The 21624-nt window shown below is 53.1% G+C and overlaps 2 protein-coding genes across 10 annotated transcripts in view; one reads left to right on the forward strand and one right to left on the reverse strand.

The window, feature by feature from the left end:
• ROBO3 (roundabout guidance receptor 3) overlaps positions 1-21624 on the forward strand; it is a 37605-nt gene that overhangs the window by 11563 nt on the left and 4418 nt on the right. For 2 of the 9 annotated variants that reach the window (XM_054523646.2, XM_063727863.1), the window contains 11 exons: positions 322-345; positions 428-470; positions 680-819; positions 1098-1292; positions 1459-1597; positions 1745-1957; positions 2351-2502; positions 2625-2735; positions 2947-3108; positions 3580-3752; positions 4369-4601. In XM_054523646.2, the coding sequence (XP_054379621.1) occupies positions 322-345; positions 428-470; positions 680-819; positions 1098-1292; positions 1459-1597; positions 1745-1957; positions 2351-2502; positions 2625-2735; positions 2947-3108; positions 3580-3752; positions 4369-4380 (1364 nt within the window). In that variant the 3' untranslated portion in view covers positions 4381-4601. 9 annotated transcript variants of the gene reach the window in all.
• ROBO4 (roundabout guidance receptor 4) lies at positions 7501-21237 on the reverse strand. Its single transcript, XM_063711484.1, has 18 exons — positions 21168-21237; positions 20202-20531; positions 19783-19940; positions 19467-19587; positions 19037-19164; positions 18709-18937; positions 18333-18445; positions 17453-17621; positions 17112-17297; positions 16940-16982; positions 14912-15048; positions 14545-14808; positions 10981-11088; positions 10607-10748; positions 10226-10462; positions 9712-10070; positions 8293-8499; positions 7501-8165 (listed from the first exon to the last, which is right to left on the reverse strand). Exons 1-18 carry the CDS (start codon positions 21235-21237, stop codon positions 8143-8145), a joined length of 3024 nt encoding a protein of 1007 aa, XP_063567554.1. The 3' UTR covers positions 7501-8142.

The following is a 21624-nucleotide window of genomic DNA, read 5'->3' on the forward strand; positions in this document are numbered from 1 at the left end:
TCTGGATGGAAAGGCGGGGCCCGCTGAAAGAAGGCGACCCGAGTTCTACTTCCTAGTAAGGGACGTCTCTGGAGAGATCCTGAGGTTTTTGAGGTCAGTGGTTTTCAATCTTGGTTGGCTGTACATAGGAGTCACTTGGGGAGCTTGAGAAAAATACCGATACCTGAGTCCCACCCCCGAGAAATTCTGATGAAATGGGTCCAGGGTGCAGCCTGAGTGGTGGAACTGGGACTGGGGCCGAGGAGTGGACAAGTATAGGGGTATTTCTGACCCTTCCCCTCATTTCACCTCTTCTTTCTCCCACGGGTTCCTTTCTGGAAGCCTCTTTTGCCTACACACCGGCAGGTAAGCCATCTCTGCCCCAGTGGGGTTCAGACCCCCCAGGACGGGCCCTTCTCTTACTCATTCGCCCCCTCATTTTCCCCAGTGTCCTTCCCGCACTCAGAGGGCCTCTCTGGAGCCAGTTCCAGGTAATTCTCTTAGCCCATTTCCTCAGGATGACCTCCACCGAGAGGCCACTCTTCTTACGCCCTGCCGCCGCCCCAGGTGGAGGGAGCATGACCACCTCCCACCCCAACACCACCGCCACTGTCCCGCGACTCCCGAATATCGCCACCTCCGTTTCCTTTGCTGGCCTCTTCAAGCTCTCCGTCCCCAACGCTCACCTGCTCTCCCTCAGGCCACCCATGGGCCTTGGCCCCGCCCCCTACCCATGGCTGGCAGATTCGTGGCCCCACCCATCTCGAAGCCCCTCGGCCCAGGAACCCAGGGGAAGCTGCTGCCCTAGCAATCCTGACCCGGACGACAGATATTACAATGGTGAGGAGTTCTCATTCCCTCACCTGGCTTCAGCGCACTTCTCCCGACCTACTGGGGCAAACTGAAGGGCGCCCGGGAGCCCGGTCTCTCTGAGGTTGGTCAGTCCCTGGGGAGGATGTGAGCTGGGGAAGCCTCTCTGACCTACCTCCACCCTGGTTTAGGATGTAAGGCTTGTGTAGGGGAAGAAGTGGATCCCGTGGGATTTTCCTTTGTCTTCCATTCTGTTGTCCTCTATTTTTCTGTCTCTGCTCCCGGGCCTCCCTTTTTCTTCTCTGCAGAAGCAGGAATCTCCCTGTATCTGGCTCAGACGGCCCGGGGCACGGCCGCCCCTGGCGAGGGTCCTGTCTATAGCACCATTGACCCAGCGGCGGAGGAGCTGCAGACCTTCCATGGAGGCTTCCCCCAACATCCCTCAGGAGACCTGGGCCCCTGGAGCCAGTACGCTCCTCCAGAGTGGAGCCAGGCGGACAGTGGTATGACTCCAACTCCTGAAACCCCGTTTAGCCCTGATCAGGGTATCCCCAAAGAGGATGCTCCTCCCTGACCCTCTGGCACCTAGCCTGGCACTTCCTTCTGACCTGTCTCATCTCTGGCTCTTTCCTGCCTGTTCTCCGGGTGTCCCCATCCTATTCTCCTCAGGAGCCAAGGGAGGCAAAGTGAAGCTTCTGGGGAAACCTGTGCAGATGCCCTCTCTGAACTGGCCAGAAGCCCTGCCCCCACCTCCTCCTTCTTGTGAACTGAGCTGCCTAGAGGGGCCGGAGGAGGAGCTGGAGGGCAGGTAGGGATGCTCCCGGCTTCCAGGCCCACCCACCTGCGGCCAGACCACGGGCTGCTGGGGAGGAAGGGGAGGGGGCAGGAGGAAGGCCAACGGGAAGGTATGGAAGCAACTGAGCCCTTTCCTTCTCTCCTGCCTCTTTGACCCCAGCTCAGAGCCAGAGGAGTGGTGCCCGCCAATGCCTGAGAGAAGTCACCTGATGGAACCCAGCTCCAGTGGGGGGTGCCCGGTCACTCCATCCCTAAGGGAAACCCCCTCTCCCACGCCTTCCTATGGACAGCAGTCCACAGCCACTCTTACGCCCTCACCTCCTGACCCTCCCCAGCCCCCAACTGACATGCCCCATCTCCATCAGATGCCCAGGTAGGGAGGTATATAGTACCTCACTCATTGCAAGCCCTCTATACATATCTACTCAGTAGATGACTGGGTGGGTGGATGGATGGATGGGTGGATGGATCTGGGGTACAGAGGTCTCAGGGCTGTGTCAGGGTGGAAGTGTAATTTGGGCAGGAATATGGAGGCTGACAAGATCTCTCATGCCCATTAGACTGGCTCTCGCTGGAGTGGTCAGCATGCTTCTTGAGACATTTCAGATATGGCTCTCCTCATACTTCTCTAGCTTGGGAGGGCTTATGGGTGGATGGGTTGTGTCTTGTTTATCTGTTAGGTTGAGTGTCTAGCACAGTGCCGGGCACATAGTAGGCATTCAGTTTTTGTGGAGGGAACAGAGGCTGAGGCCTCCTGTCATTGCAGGAGGGTGCCTCTTGGGCCGAGTTCCCCTCTCAGTGTATCCCAGCCCATGCTGGGCATCCGTGAAGGGAGGCCTGCTGGCTTGGGTGCTGGCCCTGCAGCCTCACCCCACCTCAGCCCCAGTCCTGCCCCTAGCACAGCCAGCAGTGCCCCAGGTAAGTCTCTACAACCTCCTTTTGCCCCCTGGCTCCCTCCAGTGCTTGCTTCCCCTTCACCCTTAGGCCTTTTCCTGATCTTTGCCCTTACCCATTCCTCTTCCCGTCTCCTAACGCTACAGGCAGAACCTGGCAGGGGAATGGGGAGATGACTCCCCCACTTCAAGGACCCCGTGCTCGATTCCGGAAGAAACCCAAGGCTCTTCCCTACAGGAGGGAGAACAGTCCTGGGGGTGAGGGGGGATGCACCTGGGAGATGGTGATAGTAGTGGTGGGGGGACAGGCAGGAAGCCAAGGGTGCACTCTGGGGGCTGGAGGAGGGAACAGGTGAACCCCAATCTTGGGCTGTTCATCGGCAGCCTCCTGGCGCCAGGGAATGCAGACGAGAGAGAGATTAGTGACAGGAGTGGCAGGAGGCTCCGCTGAAAACAGCTCCCTCCCCAGACTTGCCCCCACCACCCTTGCCACCGCCAGAGGAAGAGGCGAGCTGGGCCCTAGAGCTGAGGGCAGCAGGCAGCATGTCCTCCCTGGAGCGGGAGCGCAGTGGGGAGAGGAAAGCGGTACAGGCTGTGCCCCTGGCAGCCCAGCGGGGGCTCCACCCGGATGGTAAGCAGGGCCAGGGCAGGCAGGAGGGCTGCTGCCACAGGAGACTGTGGGCTTTGGGACTGGGGGCTGATAGTAGACCAGCTCAGCCCTCCCTTTAGTTAGGTTCATGCATTTGATCCACATCAAACTCCCCTGTCTCTCTAGCTCTCTCTGAGCACAATCCCCTGAAGTCCCAAATTGTGTTCATTCCCAGGATGGAAGCCCAGATGAGAGGACTGGGCTCTAGGTGCTCTGTCCCTGCTCCCCACAAGGCTCCCTCTGATTGGGAGCTCCCCCGCAGTGTTCTGAGCACCCGTGATGTCAAGGCCATGTGCCAGTCACTCTGCTGCTCCTCAGCCCCAGGCTGGCTGAGCCCTGTGCCTGCCCTTCATCTTCTTCCAGAGCTGAGCTTGTGGTCAGGGTGGGAGGGTGGGTGACAGGGAAGTTCTGCTTCCTGCCTGCACCTGGCTGCCCTTCCCTCTTGTGCTGCAGAAGAGGCCTGGCTCCCGTACAGCAGACCAAGCTTCCTGTCCCGCGGCCAGGGCACCAGCACATGTTCCACGGCCGGCAGCAACTCTTCCAGGGGCTCCAGCAGCTCTAGGGGCTCCCGGGGCCCTGGCCGGAGCCGGAGCCAGAGCCAAAGGCCAGGACAGAAACGCCGAGAGGTAGGGGCTATAGATTGCAGAAAAATGAGGGCAAGGGACTAGGGAAGGGTGGACCAAGGGGTAATGGAAAACAGGAAGGTGAGCAAGGGCTTGTGGAGGAGTGTCAAAAGGAGGGGATGGAGAGAGTGAGGGGGAGGGAGGAATCCTGTAGAAGTGACAAGGGGACTGAGCATGGTGGCTCATGCCTGTAATCCCAGCACTTTGGGAGACTGTGATGGGCGGATCCCTTGAGCTCAGGAGTTTGAGACTAGCCTGGGCAATATGGTGAAATCCCATCTGTACAAAAAATACAAAATTAGCTGGGCGTGGTGGTGTGCTTCTGCAGTCCCAGCTACTCAGGAGGCTTGAGGTGGGAGGATAGCTTGAGCCTGGGAGGTCAAGGCTGCAGTGGGCCATGATCACACCACTGCTGTCCAGTCTGGGCGACAGAGTGAGACTCTGTCTCAAACAAACAAACAAACGAAATGACAAGGGGTGAGGACAAGATGACACATAATTAGAGGAGCCTGGGCTCACCGTAGGAGAACTGGGTTAGGAGAGAGAAAGCCTGAGCCCTTCCTGGACTTGTTTGCCCTGGGCCAGGGTTTTACAAAACAGCATCTCTCTCTCTCCCTAGGAACCAAGATGACCCTTGTTGGGGCATTGAGAATATCAGGAGTGCCATGGGGAAGGGGAGTAGGGATGTCTTTTCCCTCCCAGCAGTGATGAGTGGGGCTAGCTGAAGCCCATTGTTTTCCACGATTTCAATTGGCTGAGAAGGCAGAGAGCTAGCTCCTCCCTTTCTTTCTCTTTCCACCTGAGACTTGTTTATAAAAAACAAAACAATAAAAAGAGTCTGACCAGAGCCCAGGGCCCTGTCTGTCTGGTTCTGTGCAGAAGGTTGGGAAGAAGGGGACTGCAGGTTCCTGTATATCAACGCACACTGGTAGCTTCTGCTTCCCTTTCCACTCCGTCAAAAGCACTAAGTTAGGCCAGGCACAATGGCTCACACTTGTAATCCCAGTGCTTTAGGAGGCTGAGGCAGGAGGATCACTTGAGCCCAGAAGTTTGAGACCAGCCTGGCCAACCTAGCAAGAACTTGTGTCTACACACACACACACACACACACACACACACACACACACAAAATAAATAAATAAATACATAAATTAGCCAGGTATGGTTGTGTGCACCTGTCATCCTATCTACTTGGGAAGGTGAGGCAGTAGTATTGCCTGAACCCAGGTGTTGGAGGTTATAGTGAGCTATGATTGCACTACTGGACTTCATCCTGGGTGACAGAGTGAGACCCTATCTCAAAAACAAACAAACAAACAAAAAACCGAAAAAACACTAGGTGGGGACTGTACTGTCCTGCTTCCTAGAGGAGTAAGAAGCTCACTGTTCCCGAGTTACAACCAGAGAGACTTTCCAAATGCCCAGTAATAAGACACGTGTTCCACCTTTGGAAGGTCAAGCCAGGCCCTTCTTTAGTGCCCTCCTCTGGGGTCTGTCTACTTTCCCACAAGAAAATACACCCCTCACAAAAAATTATTTTGAAAAACTCAAAGAAAGGAGGAGCTTATGGGAGAAACCCCAGGCAAGAAGGAAGAGCATGCTTTTTCAAACCCTCTGACTCCGTCAGAGAGGGTATGTGCAAATGGGCACCTCTTGGTGGGCCCAGATGTGATTGGGTTGACGGGCACAGAACTGTTAAGACTTTTTTGTGGTGAATGCTGTGGTCCTCGTCACCTCCTGCCCTGCATCCCGTGTGCTCACTGGTGACCTGAGGTTTTGTTCCTTCTCGCTTGCTCCACCCTTGACTCAGTGACTTCCCTGGACTCTCTGGGCTTGGCAGCTGCCCTCTAGTCCCAGGCCCTGACCTCGTCTGCCCCTTTGACCTGTGAGTGTACAAATCTCTCTTTCCCTTTCAGTCTGGCAAACAGGGTTGGGATGTTTTCAAAAGGAATTTTACCAGGAAGCTAAAAAAAAAACCAAAACAACCTCCCTCCCCGCAACCGCCACAAAATCCAGATAAGGAAAAGCAAATACAGAGGAACAGATGTGTGTGTGGAATACTGATTCTTCCTCCTGAGATCACAAAAATCTGGCCCAGACTGTCCTGATTAATGTGGTTCAGGAAGCCCCCAGTCCCCATGGTCCTGCCTCATTCAGCCTCTCAACTCCCAGTGGCCTCCAAGTAGAGCTTCTGGGTTTGAGGGATGAGTACCCCCTTTTAGGCTCTGCTTCCTGCAGCCCTGTCATGCTCTGTAGCATCCCCTCCACCAACTTGTGGATTCTGCCCCCGACCTTTCCCGCCAAGGGAGGAAGACGCAGGCCTGCCTACCCTCCAGCGCCTCCTGTGGCTCAGGCCCTGGAAGTCCTGCTTCAAGGTTCATCTTTCTGTTCTCTGTTTTTCTTTGAAGGGTGTTCCTAAGCCAACCGTGACAGGTGGTTCTACCTTTTGTGGAGTTTAGCCACTTTGTCTATTTTAAGAAACCATCTGGGACTGCTGAAAGCAGTTTTCTCCTCAGGATGGGTGAAATCAAGGGGTTAATTTGATCAAGTCTGCCTTCCCTGCTTGCTTTTTGTTTTTTTCCCTTTTTCCATGGAGCACAAGGCTTCGGTAGCTGAAGGCCTCGCTGCTGAACGTGGAAACAACCTTCACTGGCTACTTTATAGGTAACATTCATAGGTCACTATGAGAATGAGTGCTACAGTCATTTTTCAGGAACTTGGGACAGCTCTTGTCCAGCTCAAACCGATCGAGACCACCGACTTTTCTACTGGGGCTCGGCAAGTGCTCGAGGGGTGGCCTTTTGACGTCGGAGGGCCAAAAACTCCACCCTCAGATCATAACACAACCATTTCCTTTTCTTTTCTTTTCTTTCTTTGTTTTTTTTGAGACCGAGTCTCTCTCTGTCACCCAGGCTGGAGTGCAGTGGGCAATCTCCGCTCACTGCAAGCTCCATCTCCCGGGTTCACGCCATTCTCCTGCCTCAGCTTCCTGAGTAGCTGGGACTACAGGTCCCACCTACTGGCTAATTTTTTGTATTATTATTAATACAAAATTTATTATTGTGTTATAATACAATATAAATTATTTTGTATAATAATACAAAATAAAAATTTTGTATTATTATTAATACAAAATTAGCCCACCACCACGCCTGGCTAATTTTTTGTATTATTATTATTTTTTTTGGTAGAGATGGGGTTTCACCGTGTTAGCCAGGATGGTCTCGATCTCCTGACCTTATGATCTGCCTACCTCCGCCTCCCAAAGTGCTGGGATTACGGGCGTGAGCCACCGTGCCCAGCCAGCAAAACAATTTTCTACACATATGTCCTTATGAAATGCCATGAACCCCAACTACACTTGGGCAGAATGAAACTATTACTTCATTTTCCCCACAGCCAATCACCCTTCCCCATGCCTTAGACCATCCCACTTCCCTCAGCCATAAATATCCCTAAGGCTTATCTTGAGGAGGTGGATTTAATATAAGTTGCCAGGACCAGCAGACCCTGAAACTCCCCACCCCTGTCCTTCCTATATTCTGCTTAAAATTTGGTGGGTGAACCTCATTCTCCCTTTAATTGCAGAACAGAAATGTGTGACACTCCCTGAGTGTCAATGAATGCCTGATCCCTGCCTAACTCAGGAAATTCTTGCCATCTCTCCAGGTGCTCCCCTAAAAATGGTGCTCCGGGGAATGATCTCACAGAACTCAAGTCTTTACCATTTTATGGTATCAAATTTCTTCAGCTCATAGTGACAACAGTATGAGGATGGTGCTTTTGACCTATGGTCTCATACCTCCCTTCCTTCAGCATCCTCCCTAGACCCAGCCTTGATCCCTTTGTTTGGCATGAGGTAGGGCCTCAGTGTCTCAGTGCCTCAGTGGCATTCATAATTATTTTCTTTCCATGGTGAGGTTGGGAGAGAGTTGAGCTCTTCTCTAGAGGAGGGGCCCAGGTAAGGCTGAGAGGGGGGTCCAAGAAGCTCCTTCCTCCACAGCCCTCTCCCAGCAGCCACTGTTGTCCTCCACAAAGGCACCTCTGGCTCCTCCACTTCCTGTGATCCAAATGGGTGAGGAGAGCAGGAGACAGGGCTGCTTCTCAGGCCAAAATGACCTGGTGGTGGGAGTGGATGGCACAGAGGAGAAAGCAGAGGCTAGCAGTCAGGTGGAGATGATGTTTTGCCCCCTGAGGGCTCCAGGTCAGCTTTGCTCTAATTTTGTTTTCATTTGTTTTCACAATCCTGGAGGGAGAACTCTCTGGAGGCTTGGGAAGGTGGACCCCAGCTGCAGAGAAACACAGGCCAAGACCCACACACCACAGCCCAGGTCTTGTGGGTGGACAGGAGAAGTGGTTCTGATTCTCGTCTGGGAAGTCTCAGGGACACAGTTCAGGAGTAATCTACAGGAGAAGCTGAAGGACAGTGGAGTTATCTTCCTTGCTCCTTATCTCCCTTCCCCAATGCCAGGCTTCCTCCTGGCTTCTTCCCAGAGGCCCTCTGGTCAAGATGAACACATTAGCCAGGAAGACAGACACTCACCACCAGCCTTGGGCATAGGACAGTGGAGCTGACTTCTCTGGGAAGAGATCTGAGAGTCAGGGGGCCAGGGAGGCATCCCCCTTCCCAGCCGCTGGGTGTGGTTGACCTCCATGTCTTCCAACCAGTCTGGCCTCCACTCCCACAGGGGCAGGGAGAGGTTGGGGGTCAGGAAGATCTCATCCCGTGGGGAGGGAGGTGATGAGGCATCTGTCAGGGAGGGTACAGGTGTCTGTGGGGGGTTGACTTTCAGCCCCTAGGGGCCAGTTTAGTGCAGAAAGCTTAGGACCAGCTCAGGGCATGTACCCAGCCCTAAACATAACCTAGCCCCAACTCAGCCCATCAGTCCCAGAGGCCACATCCCCAGGGGCCCGATCCATTTGTTTCTTTAGGGAGAAGTGATTGAACTGTTTCCTCCCAGCCCAGCTCTGGCCTTCTATCTGCACTCTCCCTTCACGTCCCCATTCCCTGGGCATTCTTCTTCTGCCATCATGGGCACTTCTGTCCTGGATAATCCTTCTCCTCCCATTTACCACAAGCCTGGTTGTTTTTATGGGGGCAAAGGGTAGAGTTAGGGTTAGTAAAATGGGGATGGGGGATCTGATGGTGCATGTGGGGAAGGGACACCCAAGGAGCCAGGACCCTGTACTACCTTCTGCTGACATGGAGATAAAGGTCCCGCTCCACTGGGAATGTCAGAGGTGAGCCCAGTGGCTCCTCAGCCCCAGCCATGGACAGGGCAGGAGGATGGGATTGGAAGAGGATGGAGCAACCTTTCCTGGAGGCTCAAGTCAGGGTAAGAGGGGAGTCCTAGAGGCAGGGAAATGGACCTACAGTTGGCTGTCTTAAGAATTGGACAATTTGGGCCAGGCTCAGTGGCTCATGTCTATAATCCCGACACTTTGGGAGGCTGAGGCGGGCAGATCACTTGAGTTCAGGAGTTCAAAACCAGCCTGGCCAACATGGTGAAACCCCTTCTCTACTAAAAATACAAAAAAATTAGCTGGGCGTGGTGGTAGGTGCCTGTAATCCCTGCTACTCGGGAGGCTGAGGCAGGAGAATCTCTTGAACCTGGGAGGCAGAGGTTGCAGTGAGCTGAGATCATGCCACTGCCTGGGCAAACAAACAAACAAAACAAAAACAAACAAAAAAAACCGAATTGGACAATTTGTCCTTGTTCTGTGGGTGACCTTGGGCAAGCTAATAAAACTATCTGACTTACAGTTTCCCCATTAGGATAAGAAAGATAAAGAATATTCCACATAGACTTTCAATATTAAATGTATGCAAAGCACTTATCATAGTGCCTGAGATACAACAATCATTCAATAAAACTAGTTGTTTTAACAATGATGACATGATAATGGTTGTTAGAAAGGCAAGGGGCATGAGTGAGGAGTAAGATGGGGAGACCTCACATACCTGTGAAGATGCAGTCTGCCTCCCTGGGCTCTAGACCGAAATCAAAGCTATCCACAGCCACTGCCAGGGCCCGGGCAAAGTGAGCATCAGCGAGGAAGGAGCCATCGGAGGAGCTGACAAGGCTGGCTCTGGCGCTGGCGGCATTGTCCTCAGAGGCTGAGCCCCAACCATTGGCTAAGGAGCCCTCGCTGGGGGTAGGGGTGAGGCAGGGCCGAGGTGGGCACAGCAAGACTCCCCCCTCGGGCCCCACCCCTCCTCCAGTCCTGCCCATGTCCGTGAACTCTGAGGCTGTTGGGACGCTGATGTACCCATAGGTGGTGGGGGGTGAAGGAGCCCTTGGCATGGGAGAGACGCTGTTCCTAGGGAGAGGCAAAAAGGGGAGACAACAATGGTTTGGGTGGGACGAGGGTTGTAGTAGCAGAAAAGCCCCAGTTGAGGGAGGGCGGAATGGGTGGAGAGGCGCTTGCTCCCACAGCTTTTCTGTAGTTCTTTGGTTATCTCTCAAGCTACTCACCTGGGAGTCTCCTCACCCTCACTGAGTTCCAAGCACAGGGCTACCTCCTCAGGGGTCAGTACGCTGTCTTGATCCTCCCCCAGGGATGACAGTGAAGAGCTGGACAGGCGACTGGAAGCTGGGCTGGGGCCAGAGAGGGAAGAGGCCTGGGGGCTAGGGGGACTGCAGGGGCTAAGAATGGGGATGGGGGCTGCTGGCAGCAGGATGGAGGAGGGAGACTGCGGTGCCACCGGAGGCCTGATTGGGGTGAGAGAGTGATGGCACGGCGGTTAGTACAGCTCTTCAAGTCCTTTCCCCCCTTCCCCAGCCTGTCCAATCCCAGCACACACTCTCCACACCCCTGCTCTCCCAGCCCTGCTTCCTGACCCCATGCCCTCTTACTGGGTCTGTTGACTCTGAGTCGGGGGAGTTTCATGAGGAAAGACGGGTGCTGGAGGGAGAGGACGAGTAACCAGCTCATTTGAGGAGCTGAGGAGTTTCGGTCCCAGGGCCCGCCAGGCAACCAGAGCTTGGGGCACAGCTCCTGGGGAACAGAAGCCTAGGTGTGAGAACAGTGGCATCCCCATCTGCTCTGGAGTTCAGCCTGTCGGCCTGCCCACCAGCCCCCTTAGCTACCTGTTCGCTACTCCATCCAACCCTCATCAGCCTCCTCAGGGAAAGGAGGATGAGCCTGTGGGAGGGGTCTGGGCTGGTGAGCCCCTGCACCCCATACTCTATCTCACCCCTTCACTTCCCTTTCAGGGACCCCCTCTCACCTGGGCTTTGGGAAAGGTTCTTGGAACCTCTATTTCCCAACTCACAGGCCCGGAGCTCCAAGAGGTGGCTACCCCGGAGCAGTGGGGAACTGTTGGCATGCTGCAGCTCTGCAAAGAAAGGGTTGGTGGTTGCAGGGCCCAGGATGGACTTTTCAGACCCCAGCTGCTGGCTCCATCTTCAGCCTTATTCAATTCAGCCTGCATGACCCTGAAACCAGAGAAAGGAGGGGGAACCCCCCGAATCCCCTCCACATCCCCATCTTCATCCAGCAGCTGTGATAGGGAAGAAGGAGCACTAGGCTTGGAGTCAAAAGACCTGCGCAGCTCAGCTGTGTGACTTCAGGGCAGTCCATGTACCTTTCTGAGTCTCAGTTTCATGTGTAAACAACCACTTCGAATGATGGTCTTGACAATTAAGTAAAAACAGATTGCCCAAGTTCTTGGCCTTGACAGATGCTTTAAAAACAACTTTCTTTTCCTTGACTGTATTCATTCCAATCTTCCTGACCTCTATACCCTCACATTGCTACTCTCAGGAATTTTGGCTCAGTAAGAAAAATACTCCTTCTTTTCTTGGAGAGAATCTATTAATTTCCATTTCTCACATTGCAAATATCTTACATGGCTCTGGATAGCCCTGCTCTGGGAAACTCGACTGTCTCTCACTTGAAAGATGGGGTAGACTGTCAGGTTGAGCTGAGTGGGTAAGACAAAAACAGGGATCGATACATGATGTCGGCTGTGACAGGAGACAGTCAGCTAATAGGAAGAGGAACTTCAGAGTGGGAAAAGGTATTGGTCTATCCCAGGGAGGCAATGCCCTGACCATAGCTATTCAATACTTTCTGTTGAATGGAAGAATGAATGTATATCAGAAATGTGGATATAAACACACAGTGAGAAGAGTCACCTACAAGATGGAAGCTGTCATCTGGCCCACATGGGCAGTGGAGAGACAGGGCTCTGAGTGAACTTTCACAACAGAGAAGCTGGAAACTAAAGAGACAGCCTCAACTATGTGCAGTGACCTGTGAGCATGCTTCTTGGTCAGACCAGAATGCAAAAGGGATCTAAGTTTAAGTCAGAGAGGAATAGGGTAATAGAGGAAAGAGATTTTTCCAAGACCAGGAACCTGAAGAACATCAGACAAAGGAGAAAAGAAACAGCCTTTAGATTAGTGTTCCATGATCAGAAGCCCAGCTAGGAAAGGGTTTCCCTTCTTGGTGGACCAGGGACCAGGCAGGACCCTCAAGGTAGAGCTATCTAATCAGTCACATATCAGAGATCTGGGGGCCACTACAGGCAGCTTCAGAGCAGGGAAGTGAGCCAGGCTTTGGCATTGACCAAGACCCCATTTATGTACTAGTGGCCAGACCCTCTGATCCTTTGGGATGAAAACTCATCCATGACTAGACCACCTCCATCAAAGTTTCCTTTGGTATTTTGGCTGTTTTGTTTTTATTGATTTTCTATAGCTTTCATATGATCCAGGTAGTCCTGGGAGCCAACTTCAGGGTTGGTGTGCCAACTCTGCTAGCTTTATCTTGTCTGGTGCCTGGCTTCTTGACTAAGCTCAGAAATGTAAGCACAGGTTGGTTGGCTGGTTTCAGTGGAAAGGGAAAGAAAACAGCCAGGCCTGGAAAAGGCCACTTTTATCCTAGCCTGTTTCACTTCCTCTAAGGGACCCTGGTAACAAAAGCCCTCCTCCTAAGTTGCTTGGAGTTACTTGGACTTTAGTTTCAATTCTAACTGAATAAACTATACAAGAAAAATGTTATCAAGGTGAAAGGTTGAAACTCATTGGTCAAATTGCAATAAATATTTGTTTGAGTAAAATAATGAATGAATGAGGATATTCAGTGCATATATCTGGCAAAGTGAGCAGAACTAAGAACCTGCTTTGATGGATGAGAGACAGGAGACTGCAATTGTGAGGGTATCAGCACTGGAGAAGAAACCCCAACCAAGGCCAAATAATAAGAAAAAGGAACAAGCAGGTCAAGGGGAGTGGGGGGCATTGGGAGAGCCTGCCAGTTTTAGAAGAGGAAGAAACAGCAGTAGAATCAACTCCACGGCTCTGGAGAAGACCATAGCATGATCTTGCTGCTGCTGAGGTCCTGGGAGGTAGAGGTAGAATATCTAGTGTCTACCAGCCAAGGAGTCGCTACAGTTGACCTATCCTGGGGGCAATGGTGAGATGGGGCTGGAGCGAGGAGAAACTGGGAGTGAAGTAAGGACCTAAACCACAGGCTAGGAAGCCTCATCTCAGAATTGGAACCCTTCTTAAGAACTGGCTGTAGAAAACCACTCACCTCTTTCCAGTAGCATTACTGTTCTAAGAGGGGCTATCCATTCCATTAAAGTTGGTGTAGTTCTCCCTGGGAAGGCTGTTTTTTAAATGAGACTATTCCACCTCTTTTCAGCTGGTGTTTCATTACCACCAAGGATTTATAATGCAATAGCTCTGAGGCAAAGCTGGTAATTCGAATGCCAGCCTCGCTGATATTTAGAGTCATAAAATTCTGGATATTGAACAAGCTGTTAATTATCTTAATCCATCTTTGCCTTATTAAAAGTTGGATTAAATCCACTTTAAAAAAAGACTTGGCTGTAGAACATTTGTTAGGTCTTCCTAATTAGTACAGAAGACTCAAGAAGACAGCAGGTAGAGTGCAGGCCGATGTTCTGCAGGCCAGAAATAGGAAAAAATACTCAAAGAGAGAATAGGATTTCCTAAGGGAGCTGCAGAGAGACTCAGAATCACTTCAGAGGCAGACTATCCTGCCTTCAGATTTGAGTCCTGCAGCTAATTACTTGCAGAATTTTGAACCAGTAACTCAATCATTCTGACCCCCTTCCTATCTGTAAAATTAGAGAAATAGTAGCTAGCCAATCTATTGTGAGGATTAAATGAAATAACAAATATAAGTAAAGCACCTAGTATATAGTAATTGATAAAAAATGGAGGCTATAATTATTTTTCTCTGGAAAGTCAAAGAAGGCAGCTGGGAGTCAGGAGATAAACCTGTCCAGAAAGGAAATACCCATTCCTCTCTGAGAAGTGAGTTGGGAGTCGGTGCCCAAGCACACCTGTACATAGTACACCAGGAGATGAGCTCATGGGAGCCTGAGGCTTTGTGCCAGCCCTGGTCACAGTCCTCCAGGCTCTAGCATTACTTGTATGCTAGTCAACACTTTCGTTAGACAGGCCCTGAGCCCTTAGAAGTCAAGGGCTGCGTCTGACGTTTCTTGTGTTCCCCATGTCTGGCATGCAGTGGTGCTTATTAAATGTTTGCTGAGTTGAATTGAGTGCAGAATTAGGGCTCACTGCTGGTGTAGCCAAACGGAAACAAGAGCACAGTGCAAAAAGCTGAGGCTGTTGCACCCCTAGCTGAGTGCTCTGGTGGTAGGAGAGAGAGGTCTTGTGTCCACCTGGAGAGGAGAATGGAAGGAGGGTGTGGAGGTTGCAACCCCTCCAGGCTTTGAGGCCTCATTCCCATCAAATTCCCATTCCTGGGCCTGCCTACCACCAGCTCAGTCTATGTCTATTCTCCCCCTCCTTACCCTGCTTCTTTTTGGCCTTCCAAGCCTCTGCAGGGGCCAGAGACAAGCGGGGAGAAGAGAGTCCCCTGCGGCTGCAGAGGCTTTCTGAGCTGGAACAGGGGCTGGAGAGCTGGGCCAGCTGGGGTGGGAGGCGCCTGACAGCTGGGACCTGGGGACTTGGCCTGGCTGGGGTACTGGAGGGCAGCTCAGCGATGAGGGAGCCATAAAAAGTGCTGGTGTCTGGAAGCAGGGGCACGCCGGGGCTTCGGGAGTCCCAGGAGAGCACTGTGATATAAATGACAGGAGGAATTATGGTGAGCATGTCCCACTTTCCATCTCTGAGATCACTGCCCCCAGCTAGGCCCTTGCCCCCACTGAGCATGCTCACAGGAGTGACGACAGTCTAGTGGGTCCCGGGCGTCCGCCCCCAGCCGACTGCTGAGGCTGCTGCTGCTGCTCAGGTCCCGAGAGCCAGAGGTGGAACGCCAAGTGTCTGCCAACCACTGGGAGTCACTGTGATCCATCCTGGGGCAGTGGAGGGAGGGTGTGAGGCCGGGAGAAACACGGAGAAGTGAGAACCTTATTGGCCAAGACCTCCTGTTCAGAGACAGCAGAAGAGGGCAAGGAGATGGTGGTATTGGCTTTATCCTTACTACTGCTTTTCAGCTTTTCACAGACTCCTTAAGATCTCTGACCTGGTCCCCCAAACTCAGCACCCATTTCTATTCCTGGATGAGGGGAAATCTGAGTCACCCAGAGCTGGGAGGTAGTAATGACAGACAGCTATGTATGCTGAGGTAAAAAGAAGACCTGAAGACAAATCTTGTTTGACAATCTCTATCTGTCACAGCTTAGCTTGGGTAAGTACATCTGTTGTACTTGGGTAAGTACATCCTCTCTAAGCCCCAGTTTTCTCATATGTAAAATGGTAGCAATAAGGCCTTCCACACTCAAGACTGATGGTCTGAGTTTATATGAGGAAATGTGAGATCACTCAGCTGCAGAGCAGGAGCTTGCTCCATGGATATTGGCCTCTGGCTGCCTGAGTGATCCTTCAAGAACAGGGATCTGAGCAAGGAGCTTCTCTGCATAAGACCTTCAATGGCCCCTCATTTACCACGACAGAGCCCAGGTACCTAGCATGGCTAACAGGACCCTCCTTGGTCTGGCTTCCAGCTCCCTAACTATATCCTTTGCTCTGACCCATCTCACACCCTATACCCGAGCCAGAACAAATGGTTTGTCTTTCCCTGTGGACATAGCAGGCTATTACTTGCTGCTTCATTGTTCTTCTCTCCGCCCCCTTCTTACAGTCAGGGTAATGTGGAATCTTCTTTCTCCTATGTTTTTCCACATTGACCCCCTCCATGTGTCTTGTACCCGCTTCTGCGTGGCCAATGCAGGATTGCACTCTTATCCCCTCATGCCTGTCTCTGCCTATACTGAGAGATCCTGGCAGGTGGAGGCTATTCCAAAGGAATGAATGAACCAAAGATCAGAATGGAATCTCCCACAAGGACAGAGCAGGAGATCCTAGGGAAGCCACAGAAAGCTTAAGGCAGAGCGGACAAAGCCAGGAGGTAGCTGGAAGAAAGAAGCCAGTGAGCTCAGAAAACTCAGAACACAACACCAGTCGGCTTGGACCCCTGCTCTGGGCTGAGGACCTGACAGTGAAATGGCAGCTCTAGGCCTGGATATGCTGGCACATAGTAGGTGCTCAATAACTTCTGTGGATAGATGCAGACCTGGAGTGGGAAGCCTCCCAGAGAAGATCTAGTGAAATAAAGAGCCAAGAAGGCAGACAGAGAGATGAGGCAGTTACTTAGTACAAAACTCAGACAACGGGAGCAAGAAGGATGTGTTCTCTATCAGCATGATGTCCCAAAACTGCAGACTTGTTCTGGCAGCTGAATATACCGGAAGCAGAAGGGCCTATGGGCAGATCCTGTTTTTGAGAACAGTGAGGAAGAATCTGTGATGTAGGCACTGAACACCTTCTGCTGGAGCTGCGGGTGGATTAGGATGCAGGCACAATGGCTCAGTGAGAGAATTACTGAGTGCAAAGGCACTACTTGGTAGACCATGGGTGCATACATAAGATGAGACATTTGAGCTGGTCGTCTCATGCTGATTATTCTCCACCTAGCAGGGTGAGGCAGCAGGAGAGATGGGGAGACAAGAGTCCTGGATTGGGGGTTTAGAAGGTTTTGTGAGTTTCAGTTTACTAGTCTGTCAAGTGGTGTGATAGGAATATTAATGACAGAGAAATGAACTATCAGTTTGAGTTACAGGAGAGATTCATGTACGAGAGTCCCGAACTCCCTGGCAGGTAGACTAGTACTCCATTCTTCTCTGTTGCAGCTCCACTGTCCCTTGCCACCCTCCCTTACTTGAGACCTCCCCTTTCACCTCTCACCTGTGTTTTAGGATGGCATCCTCACTGGTATATCTGTACAGACCTGGGAGAAGGCAGGAGGAAGGCTAAATCCAGAGGCTGGATCACCTGGCCAGAGATCCAAAGCCCCTGCACCATTCTGGCTGGATGCTGAGGAGGCCTGTATATGTGTGGGTCCCCCTCAGATTCTCACCTGGGCCCAGGTGCACCCCAGCTCTGCGCCGGCGGTGGATACACACAGCGGTGCCCAGAAGTAGCAGCCAGAGCACAACACCGCAGGTGGCAATGACCTCAGGCCGCTTCAAGGTGGCCCTCAGCTGCTCCAGGGTCCAAGGACCATGCTCACTGGGTTCTTGGGCAGCTCGCTCCATGGCCTGCTCTGTATGGGATGCAGAGCTCAGGGCGAGGGGGAGTCGAGGCATTGAGGGGCTGGCAGGCAAGGAGGAAGAGCTGGAAGTGTGAGGTGGGAGCAGGGAGAGAGGAAGGCGGGATGCAGGCTGAAGGGTAGGGTGGGCCTGTGGGCACTGCCCTCACCTAAAAGGAGGCAGACAGGGCTACTGGGCTCCCCAGCTCCAGCACCAGTGACTGCAGCCACTTGCACGCAGTAGGAGCCTGGCATATGGGTGGCGATTTCCAGCTGGGTCTGCTCACCAACTACAGTCCAGTTGGCTGGTGGCAGTGACGTGTTGCCCAGGCTCCAGACCTGAGGCACAAGCAAAGGTGAACAGCTGCCCCAGGCACCATCCCAGAAGCTAAGCCCTTTGTCTGCAGATCAGACTCCAGGGATGTGGTTATTCTGCCCTGCCATCCATTTGGGGAACGCACCCAATTTCCTATTCCCCTCCTATTCTCCCTACCAAGTGAGAGATACCTCTCTCTAGATCAACAGTAGAAGGGCAAAAGCAGTCTGCTAAAATACATGTAACATAGCAGTTCTCAAACAACAGCATGCTTCCAAGTCACCTGGGGGGCCTGCTAAAATACAGTTTGCCAGGCCCATCTCTGAGTTTCTGATTTATTAGACCTGGGAAAGGATCTGAGGGTTTGTATTCCTAACGAGTTCCTGGGTGAGGCTGATGTTGCTGCTCTAGAAGTCAAACTTTGAGCACCACTCCCTTACTCACAGCCTTGTTTGATCTACTCTGTTTCTTATTCCTGTGGCCTTAGCCCCACTTTCCATGTCTGTAAATTGGGGATAATACCCCACGGTGGACTGTGAGGTGAAACAGGATCATGGAGGTCAAGTGCTTGGCAGGGTCTGGCAGACAGTGGGTCCTTGCTCAGCAAAAGCAGGTTTCCTTTGCTTCTCTGCCCAGGTACCTTTCTCAGTGCCCAGAGCAAAGGTATGCAGAACTCCAGAGAAAAGAGATGTCCTGGCAGCACTAGGAAGGGCTATGTCAGCTAGTGGGGGTACCTGGTAGCCACGGATGATGCCATTGTGGTTTTCAGCAGGTGGTGGGACCCAGCTCACAAAGACACTGCTATTGCCAGGTTTTAGGGTCACCTCCTGGGGTGGGGCACTGGGCACTGGAGGGGTGGAAGAGAGGCTATGAGGGGCTCTGAGGGAGAGGACTCTAGGGAAAGGAGCTGGGATGGGGGACACAGAGTCAGAACCCCACCGAAGAGACAAGAAGCCTCTTGAAGCTCTGCTGGCCTGGCCAGGGCAGAAAGGAGTCCCAGAGTAGGACCCATAATCTCCCCCCAAGACTGAAGCAGAACAGTCCAGGGGCCCCCAAATAAGAAGGAGCCAGAGGGGATATTGTTGGGTTCTGAAGGGATCAGGCCCTGACCTTTTTCCGGCAGCCTCAGGAGCAGCACGTTGCTGTCAGGGCCTCGAGCCCGGCCAGAGGATGGTCTCACTTTGAACTCGTAGTCTTGGCCCCAGTGGAGGCCTCCAAGCTCTGCGCTCTGCCAGCCGGCCAGCAGCTCCTCTGCCCACGGAGCTCCCTGGCCTCCCGGGGCAGTCTGGGTCCTGAACAAGGCCGTGTAAGATTGGGCAGGTGCAGCAGGGCCGCTGACCTGGGAAGGAGTTTCGAGGAAGGGCGAGGGGTCAGAGAGCTCAGGAACGCCCTTTCTTGAGCTCTGGATTGGTTTTCACCCTTAGCACCTGGCCCTCACCTTCCAGCTGAGCCACACCGCCGGTCCAGGCTTGGGGCCCTTTGCGGGATCCGGGTTCAGCAGTGTCACATTTTCCAGCTGAATTCGCACAGCCAGAAGCTCCACAGGCTCCGTGTAGTCCTGGGGCTCTGTGGGGAGGATAGGGCTGGGCTGGGGCTTATAGGTGGGAGTGACAGAACTGAGGCGTGGAACATCCGTCAGCCAGAGAGGAACCCCAGGGAACCCAAACTCCCAGTCTCCGATTGAGACTCTAGCAGGGAGGTATTGAGCATTCCGATTTCTACTCTAGCATGGGGGAACCTCCCGCTACATGAGACTCCCAGCACTTTGACTCTGACCCCACGTACCTTAACCCCAGCCCAAACCAGAACACACCACCCTAACTGGAGCCTGCAGCCTGGCTCTGATTTTAGCCGACCTCCGCCCTTACCCTGGATGGAAACCCGGGCTGCGCGGCTCTCCCTGTGTCCTGCGCTGTTGGTGGCCACACACATGTAGGTCCCTGCGTCACTCTTCTCTGCTCTTGCCATCAGCAGGGACCCCCCGGACACCTGTCAGGGCCAGGTTCACTGTGAAGTCTCCTATGTGGGGAGGGGCTCTGAGCTTGGGGGAAGTTTGAGGCCCCCCTGCTCTCCCCTCCTCAAATTCTACCAGAGGATGCAGGGCTGGACGGCAGGTCAGTCCCTCAGGGTGTACCCAGGTCTGCCCAGGCCAGGATGAAGTGTGGGGGAGGGGGCCACACTTACTGTGTGCCTTCCAGGCTGGAAGGCCAGGGGTTTCCCATCTTTCCACCACGAGACTGTGGGCTCTGGGTGGCCCCAGGGTGGCCCACATTCCAGAGTTACCTGCTCACCCACCACAGCCACCATGTCCCGAGGCTGGATCTGGAAATCCTCCCGGAGGACTGTGGGGAGGATGGAAGGTGACAGGGAGCAGGCCCAGGCCTCTTCTCCTTCCCTTATCACTCTTGCCCCCTTCTGCTTTGCCCACCTTCCTAGGCCTCCCATTTCGGGCCAGCCCCACCCCAGCTTGCCCTCCCAAGCCTTCCAGCCCAGGCCTCTGCTCACAGGTATCCCACTGACCTCTCAGATGTTCCCTTGAACATTCAACTCAGATGTCTCCACCCAGGTCTGCCCCACCCTGAAGCTCCTCTCCCAGGCCTCACCAGCCACAGACAGCCGAGCGCCTCTGCTGACTGCCGTGCCAAGCCGGTTGCTGGCCTCACATGTGTAGACACCCAGGTCTGTGGACAGGGCCTGGCCATTGTGGGCATGTCCCCGGGCAGGGGGCTGTAGCAGCAGAAGGGTCCCATCAGGCAGGAGGTGGTGTGGGTCTGGGGGCACCATGCTCAGGGGATGCCCATTCAGCAGCCAGCGGATGGTGGGAGGTGGCTGGCCCGAGGCTCGGCAGCTCATCCTGGCAGGGCCAGGGCCCTGGAACAGCTGGTCCTGGGGGTGGACTAGGATCTGGGGCGGGGAGTCCTGAGCCATGCCTCCTGGGAGGGAAAGGAGGGAGCAGAGCCCGGTCTGATCACCAGCAACACCCCAAATTCCTGGCCCACCCCTCATCTGTCTTCTCTTGTGCGTGAGTTTGCTGGATAACCTGTAATCTGAACTACTAAAGGTTGCCTCCCAAAGAACAAGCTAGCTAGGAGGAGAGAGGGCCAGCATGAACAGCATCCAGGCCAGGGCTCGCATAGCATGTTCACGCTCGCTCGATCTTTCTTTCTTTCTTTCTTTCTTTCTTTCTTTCTTTCTTTCTTTCTTTCTTTCTTTCTTTCTTTCTTTCTTCCTTTCTTCCTTTCTTTCCTTTCTTTCCTTTCTTTCCTTTCTTTCCTTTCTTTCCTTTCTTTCCTTTCTTTCCTTTCTTTCCTTTCTTTCTTTCTTTCTCTCTTTCTCTCTTTCTCTCTTTCTCTCTTTCTTTCTCTCCCTTTCTTTCTCTTCTCTCTCTGGTGTGTGCACACATGCACAAACACACATACACTTAACACACACTAATCATCCTCCTCCTCCTCCTCCTCCTCATCTGGTCCCCCCACTGCAAAAGGGAAGCAAGCAGTCAGCAGGCCTCTTCTGCCCTAAGCAGGCCTTGGATGGAGGGAGCATGGGTCAGCAGAGGGAGAGCAACTCACCCATGATGAGCAGGAGCAGCAGAGGCAGGGAACCCCTGCCCCCCAGGAGGCTCTCTCCTCCAGAGCCCATGGCTACTCTCAGCCCTCTGTCCTTGTCCCGAGCACTTTGTCCTGCTGCTCTGAGCTCACAGCGAAGAGGGAAGGAGGGGCGGGGTGGACCGGTGGTGGTTGTTTGTGACCGAGACTCTGCCCCAGGAGGGAAGCGGCTTTGAGGAAACCGATGCTTCCTGCCTGGCCCTTAGTGCCTTGGAGAACTGGGAGGAGACCAGAGGCAAGAAACTCTCTGACCTTGACCCTTTAGCTATAACTCCCGACCCTAACTTCAGCGCTAAGCTTCATCTCATGATCTAGTCGGGGATTTCTTACAGGGTATCCTTATACTAACCATAACTCCAATCAGAGCCTTAATCCTCTATTTAAATCTTATCCCTGGATCCCAATCCTTATCCCTTTGCCA

This window comes from Pongo abelii, chromosome 9 (assembly GCF_028885655.2).
Source record: "Pongo abelii isolate AG06213 chromosome 9, NHGRI_mPonAbe1-v2.0_pri, whole genome shotgun sequence".
Lineage (NCBI taxonomy): Eukaryota > Metazoa > Chordata > Mammalia > Primates > Hominidae > Pongo > Pongo abelii.

What these genes read in the sequence shown, in the direction of transcription:
- ROBO4 (XM_063711484.1), bottom strand. Translation starts at nt 21,237, where the DNA reads ATGGGCTCTGGAGGAGAGAGCCTCCTGGGGGGCAGGGGTTCCCTGCCT. An exon ending in CCTGAGGCTGCCGGAAAAAG is followed by an intron (nt 18,446 to 18,708) that starts GTCAGGGCCTGA and finishes CCACCCCTCCAG; the next exon opens with TGCCCAGTGCCCCACCCCAG. An exon ending in GGCAGACTGCATCTTCACAG is followed by an intron (nt 8,500 to 9,711) that starts GTATGTGAGGTC and finishes CCTCCCTGACAG; the next exon opens with ATGCCTCATCACCTCCCTCC.